At 34.3% G+C, this 7,500-nt stretch overlaps 1 protein-coding gene across 15 annotated transcripts in view; it reads right to left on the minus strand.

Annotated features, from left to right (window-relative positions):
- FOXP2 (forkhead box P2) overlaps nucleotides 1–7,500 on the minus strand; it is a 394,712-nt gene that overhangs the window by 50,107 nt on the left and 337,105 nt on the right. For all 15 annotated transcript variants that reach the window (XM_088165468.1, XM_088165467.1, XM_088165466.1 and 12 more), the window contains 2 exons: nucleotides 3,629–3,842; nucleotides 1,945–2,049 (listed from right to left, as the gene is read on the minus strand). In XM_088165468.1, the coding sequence (XP_088021594.1) occupies nucleotides 1,945–2,049; nucleotides 3,629–3,842 (319 nt within the window). The remainder of the gene's footprint in view (nucleotides 1–1,944; nucleotides 2,050–3,628; nucleotides 3,843–7,500) is intronic.

Genomic DNA, 7,500 nt, shown 5'->3' on the forward strand with positions numbered 1-7,500 from the left:
ATCCCCTATAAAGTTAATGGGTTGGAAAAATGGTCAATCTTTGGACTAAAAGTTGATATTTAATTGAAAGAAAATGTTTTTTAATTGTAATGGAGATTTTGCATTAGCGTGAACATGAAAAGGTACTAAAAAATCTAATGCAAGGTTGTGTATTGATTTCCATCTTAACACTAGTGAAAAATGAAGGAAAATTTCTATTTGAGAAACAAACTCTCCTATTCAGCATCATGACTTCTTATTTGTTTTAAGGGCACAGTAAATAGACTTGAATGAAAAGCAGAAATAACAAAATATTCTCAGACAGCTTCTGCTGATGTACAGGACAAAAAGCCACGACACTGCTGTAAACCCTGATTGCTTCTGCACCAGAATTATCAAGACGTTATGTGTCACTTTCACATTTTCCAGGGTTATTTGGTTCAGGAAAGCAAGAGCATCTGTAAACCTGGCACTACACTGCCTTAATCAAAATGGTTTTACTGATCATGGATTATAACAAGCGACCTGACATAATGGATGTGCAAAGTCTGCCCAAAGAATTAGCATCACTATAGGCTAGATGGATGGATGTATTCAGGAAACGTAGTTTTTCTTGAAAAGGAAAATGCTTCAGCTAAATGAGTTTAAATTCTTATTATTAATAATACTTAGAACACTACATTGAATTTGGGAGATTTCATTTTCCTTTTAATACAAACTTATGTAAATCATGTTCTTTTAAATCCTATACAGTTTTCTATAATAACAAGCCATTGTTTTGACAATCCACTTAATGCACTAATAAACAAAAATTTGTCAGGAGTGATACCTACATACAATTTGCAAGTCAGTGTAAGTTACTTAATTTAAAACTGAAAGACGGAGAAAGCAGTGCAAATACTTTATGAATAGTATTGCTATAATTCTATTATAAAAGTTATTGTAATACTGAGCGGTTATGGTCTGCTGTTAAGGTGCTTCTGTTATATACCCCGTAGTTTGCCATTTGTAAACACATCTTTTTGATGTTTCTGCCAACATCCTGGCAACAAAGCAGTGCAATTTCAAATGAGCTAATTAACTTAATTGTTGATGAAGCATGAAACAGTTCATTCACCCTGTTAGCTGCACCATGACAACATAAGAGTCTCAGTCCCTGAAGTTACTCATCTATATAAGCCTATCTGTAGCTTTCCATTAAGATCTATTGCATGCCAAATGAGTATGGCTCTTCTAACAAAGACCAGTCCGTAACATACATAGGTAGCAAATCAGTGCTGTTGTTGAAAATTCAAATGAAGGCAGAAATATTAGTAAATACCTTGAAATAAATAAAAAGGAAAAATTGCAGAAACCCATTGCAGTTTGAAGCTGCAGATGAAAAGGAAAAGCTGGGTCACTTATTTCCTAAATGCTCTGAAATAGGAAATAGCCAGCTAAACCGAATGCTAAAAAAGCAATGACATCACTTTTCAGTCCTGAAAGGTGCAAACCCACCTGTACGCTGTGGGTTTTTTCCTATGTATCTTGTGCAAACGCAAGAATAAAAGCAAAAATAGATTAGCATGTGAGAGTTAAATGGCCATGCTTATGCCTTTGTACTTTTTTATTTATACTATACACAGTAATTCCCACTTCACACAAACTGTCAGAATTTAAAATGTGCTTTTTCATACTCCTACTATCCAATATAAAATCTAAAGCATCTCTTCAAATTTTCTGAGGCTCCATTTCAGTAAAGGATAATAAGAGGATTAAACACTGTGCTATTGAAAGGCCTGCAAAAGTGTTCAACATGAAAGAAAGGATAACAATTTGACCCTCTGCCGATAGCCTCGATTATCCAGTTGCTTGAAATACACACAAAAAAAATCTCTGATATGGTTTACAGTAAAACTTTGTTTGCCGTCTTTCACTTTCCCTTGCCTTGAACAATTTTGTACCAATGAATAAAAATCCACCTACTTTAAAAATTGTCCAAAATCTTCACAAACGCTTTCACAGCCAGGCCATTTGCAAACTCCATGACCATAGAGAGTATGGGAGGCCCCAGTCTCCTCATGTGACGAGCTGTAGCAAAAGAATAAGGCATCAGATTCATCTCAAAAGCCATAATCGTTGGAGGCTGCTAGCGCCTGTCAGGTTACGATCAGTGACAAACAGGTCAAAACAGGTCAATTTAGCTCAGAGCAGTCAGAAAAATTTAATCGTTCTATTGAATAGTTCAACTGCCAAGGCTAGATGATGTTCCAATTAGAGAAGAAATAGAGCCAAAGATGACTGTTAATAAAGGATGAAAAAATAAGATGACTGTATAATACCATATGCTAATTATGCCATATGACCTTGGTGTAACATTTACCTATAAATAAAAAATACACTCAGAACTGATCAATTCTGAGTATAAATATTGAAGACTGACAGTCAGACATTCTGAATATTGTGAAAGTTCAAAAAACATTTGAATTTTCTGCTCAATGTGTATAAAAATAAAGTTGCTTCCATTAAAAAATATTTTTATTCATAAATATTGCTTTCATGAACTATGTGGCTTCATTAAAATCCCTAGCTGTATTCCATGCCTTTTTCTGGAACTCCTGAAATTGTTTTATCCATGATGAGTTATCAAAGAAATTCAGGGAGTTATTCCGTGGATGTGGCTGACATCCTGAAGCCAAGAACCATTCTGCGAGATAGAACTACAAAGGTAATACTTAGTAAAAACAGTATTATAAAGGTGTTCAGATTTTTAAATAATATAAAATAATGACACTTAAATCAGTCTCATAAGTATTAAAATAATTAAATGGGAAATTTATTTGAAAATAAAATTACTTGCCATTTAGGTTATATAGATACAGTTAAATTTCATCTTATATTGAGATGATCTATATCTCACTAAACATTAGTTTATTGGTATTATTTATTTACTGGTAAGTGTTTCAGATACTACATACTCTTGTATTTATTCCATTACTTGAAATTAAGGAACAGTAAATAATATCTGTCAATGTGTCTGAAAAGTGTTTTTAACTTCATCCATATAGTAGAATTCCACTGTATTACACGAATAATATTGAAAATTTGTATGAAGTATGTCAACTTCATTACTGTCATGCATAAAAGACAGAAAATTTAGTGGTTCTTTTCACAAGAATAAAACAACATAAGAGTTGCTTTTATACAGTGTTTTGAAGCATTTTTAACATAGAACCGTTGCACTGAATTACAGCCTTGATAACTCATATAGATTTACTTTGTCAATGAAACCAGAAGTGTGATTCAAGAGTAAGGGCCTGACTGCCAGGTGTGTTAAACATGGATGAAACTATGCACCTAGAAAAGTGCCCATAAATGTGCATTTTACACCCCTACACCAGCCCACTTGACTCTGTGATTTCTAATTTTTACCCATAAGTTTATGAGATATAAAAGCACATGCAGGTAATTTCGTTGTGTCTGCACAATCAGACATCATAACTGAAAATTATGCCCTATTGATAAACAATTCTGGAAAATCATCCCTTCCATGATCTCTTAAGTAACCTCTATTAAGTGCTGGTTTTTTATTGGAAATCACGTGACTTAAGATGTTACACAACCGCTTCACGTCAAATGACAAGCACAGTGGAAATCTCATCAGAATTACCTGTCTCGCCTTGCATTTAGAACTGAAGACTGTCCATTCACTATGGAATGATGAGTTATTGGTGGTGATGCTTTGGAAGTGGTGGAGGAGGTAGTAGAGGAGGAATTGTTAGTAGTGAGGTCTAGCCCTCCATGTTTAATGCCATTGTCTTCCATACTGTGAACTCCAGTCACTTCTTTCCATAACTGCTGAATCTCAGCAGGACTTAAGCCGGCTATAAAATGAAAGAGAGCCCCACTAATATAACAAAATAAAGAGTTTCATATAATGAGCTCAGTGTTATTAATGGATTAATGCCAACAATAAAGCTGATGCTGTTTTACCAGCACAATCAACATGTAGTAAAACATAAATTCATAAATTCATAAATCCATAAATTCATAAACATAAAACAAAAAAGAGCTTAAACTTGCTCTCTATTCCTCTCACAGTCTGGAAACTTGTAGTTTCCAGGATTTATCTTAGGTCACAAAAAGCAATGTCTTGTTGAATGTATTCATACATATGTGTTAGGGTTGTCTGGCTGAAGTTTGCATGAAGTCATGGAAACCTACAGTACAGTATGCTTCTGCCTGAAGTAAGGACTACAAAACACAGGCAAGAGAAGGGCTGTGAGAATTCTTTTATCTTCCCACTGAACATGCAGCTAAGATAGGAAACCAGATTTTGAAAGATGAAGAGTTCATCAGAAATATATACACCTTCTGTCACTGCCAGACCTTGCAAGTTTGACATATCACTTTTGAAGAATACTAGATTAAATGCAGAAAAGAATGTGAAGCACAGAGATCTTGTGACTTCAATGCCAGGTTCTTCAGCCTGACATGGTTAGTTCCAGAGGTATTTAAAAATCTGTCTTCTGTATTTCATCTCAACAACCAAAATTAGGTAACATATGGTCATGGTATCTTGATCTGCTGGAATGCAAAATATTCAACGTATTGATGCTGTTTGAATCAAAATATTGTGCTTCTTTATTTATTTATTTATTTATTTATTTATTTTAATGAAAGAGCTCTAGAAAGCATCTGTTAATTCAAAATTTTCATTGAGCTTTTTTCTTTTTTTTTTTTTTTTTGGTTAATAAGATACGGTAGAAAGATGAAAAGACAGTTTTTTTACTGTTTGGCCAATCTATTAGATAATGCTTTATTTTGAAAACATATAAACTCAGACACTAAAAGAGATTCAACAAGAAATTATGAAAAATACTCAACACTTCTCAGTAGCTATCTTACCATGAAGTATTCAAAGCTATTAAAAGTAGATTAATAGTTATTTACAGAAATATTAATTTCTGGAAGAAGTATGGAAATAAAATGGGTGGAGGTATTGGTTTGGTTTTGTTTTTTTTTTTTAAATTATGAAAGCAGCTCATTTTTGGACTACTGCTTTGAGGCCTGCTTCTTTACCTTAGATACCAACCCCTATTGGCAAACTCAGCTAAGGAAAAAGTGAAAAAGAGTTGATTGCAAGTCCTAAAATTGGAGTTTATATCATATTTGTATAGCAAAAATCTAGGTTTTAAGGAAGCAAGCAAAGAAGCCAGGCTCTAATTTACTGCATTAGAGAGATGGGTAACAGGAGTGATGGTAATACTGGCTGTAATTGTTTAATGAAGGTAAGTAATTACTGCTGAGTTCATGAGGTATGTTCCAGCAACACTGAAAAAAACCCACTTATAGTGTTGTAAATAACAGTTACCTGTAAATGTAATCACAAATAAAAATGAAATAATGTGTTCATTTAGGTGGCATGATATACAAAGTACATTATTTACTTCAAAGTCTTCCTCCCACTGTTGAAAAAAATAAACTAACTGTATCAATAAAAAAACAAACCCAAGAATAAAACTATCAGTTTAGGTAATCAGATATCGTGTCTTCTAGTGAGAGGAATTTAATTTGAGATGATCAAACGCTGGGTCCCGTGTGAGCTGCCCCACGAGCCGAGGGGATGCAGGAGGGCTGGGAGCAGCTGCAGCAGTGCTCGCTCCCATGGGAGGGATGTCCTGCCCATCTGGGCATCTGCTGGGCAGCCCCTTCTGCTGCACATGCAGCTGTGCCTCCAGGCTGCCCACCTCACCTAGGGCTGGTTTTAAAGCAGAAAGAAATTTCTCTCTAGGCTCGGGCTGGTTAATTTTATCACTTCTTCAGAGGACCCTGCAAGGCTGCCTTTTAGGATAAAAGGATTACGGGCAGGCACTTAAAAAGCAAAAAGTTAACAAGCGGATTTGTAATTAATTGTAAATTATGGCAATTCTGTGGTTTCTGTGTCAAAAAAAGTCCAACTCCTTTTTTTACTAGAAGCTTGTGAAATGGCTGACAGACATTTCAGTCTGGATGTAAAAACAGGGTAAGTTTTAAAGTTTCATAGGCTGTGGCAACCCTGAAAATATCCTCCCCACAATATATTAAAGGGGAAAGGATCAAAAAGAGGACCAAGAGTGGAATAAAAATTATGGACTATAATAAAAAGGCCAAATACTGATTTCCCATGAAACTTACAAGCACCAAGAATTTGGGGATTTTAGTATTACTTTCATGCCTCTTTTAACCTCTATCTACTCTATTTTTATGTTTCAATGAATATTTAATAAAAACAACAATTAAAAAAACAATCCGTGCAACTGTTTTTCCTTTTCCAACATGGACCAATCAAGACATGGGGTTTTGGTGGTTTTTTTGTTTGTTTGTTTATTTTGTTTGGGTTTTTTTACTGCTGTGATTTACAGTTCTTTGCATTTAACTAGCATCAATGCAGCAATACATGGAAGTAACTCACAGAAAATCACTGGTTTTGGATACAGCACAGTGAAGACCTGGTCACAAAATAGATGCTAAAACACCTATTACATCTTGTGATACCTGACCATCAAGAAAACATGGGAAATATTCCTGTTTTTCAAAGGCAGAAGCTATACTTGAAGAAAATACTGTTTATATATGCAAACCTCACAGCTGTACTTGTAAGATATATCTTTTCACACTATCAAATATAAACCCTTTTGCCAATAATAATTTGTGGTTTACAGTACTCTTTATGACCAATAACTTTTAAACAGAAATCCCTTGTCCTATTTTCTAGCCACCCATGTAACTGAGCAAACTGGATGGATGCACATAAAATACTTTTAGACATGTAAATCTTTCTGCATAACTATCCTACATCTCTCACAGAACAGTAGAAGCAGAAAACCATACTTTTACCACATCTAGTGTCTATTACCTTAATTCAATTCTGAAGGTTTAATTTAAAAATAAAATAAATAAATACTTGTATGAAATTCATCATTATGAAAAAACATCAAGGCAAAAACAAGAGATAACTTTACTTCAAAAATAACAGTCAATATATATATTAACTGTGAATTTTTCTCATTTCTTATTTATTATCAATCCTTTTTTACAAGTATACAGTTGGACTTACTCTTTGAGTAAAATAAAGGTCTTAAAAAGAACTGTTTACTCCTAAGACCTATTAAAAAGGTTTTCTTTCTCTCTTTTTGTACTAGAAGTAAATGAATGAGTGTTGCATTAAAATAATGAATATCAATGCAATTGGGTAGGAGTGCTGAGGGAAATCGATGGGGATAGCTTAATGTGAGAGAAAACCTGAGGAATTCCTCTAGCAACAGATGGCATAAGAGGAGAATGCAAAAGGTAAAGCAGTTTAGAGGGAAGCTGTGTGTCATGCTTTTTTTGATTCTGGTCCAAACCAATGACACAAAAGAAGTCAGCATTACAGGTCTCTCATCTCCAGATTTATGGATCAGCTTGTCTCTCCACTGCTGTTCTATTTGGTGTAGTACGACTTGCATTCATTGTAACTTTTATAACTTTTAGACATGCTTGTGTCATAGCTTTTTTACA

The sequence above is a fragment of the Sturnus vulgaris genome, chromosome 5 (genome assembly GCF_052056855.1).
Source record: "Sturnus vulgaris isolate bStuVul1 chromosome 5, bStuVul1.hap1, whole genome shotgun sequence".
Classification (NCBI taxonomy): Eukaryota; Metazoa; Chordata; class Aves; order Passeriformes; family Sturnidae; genus Sturnus; species Sturnus vulgaris.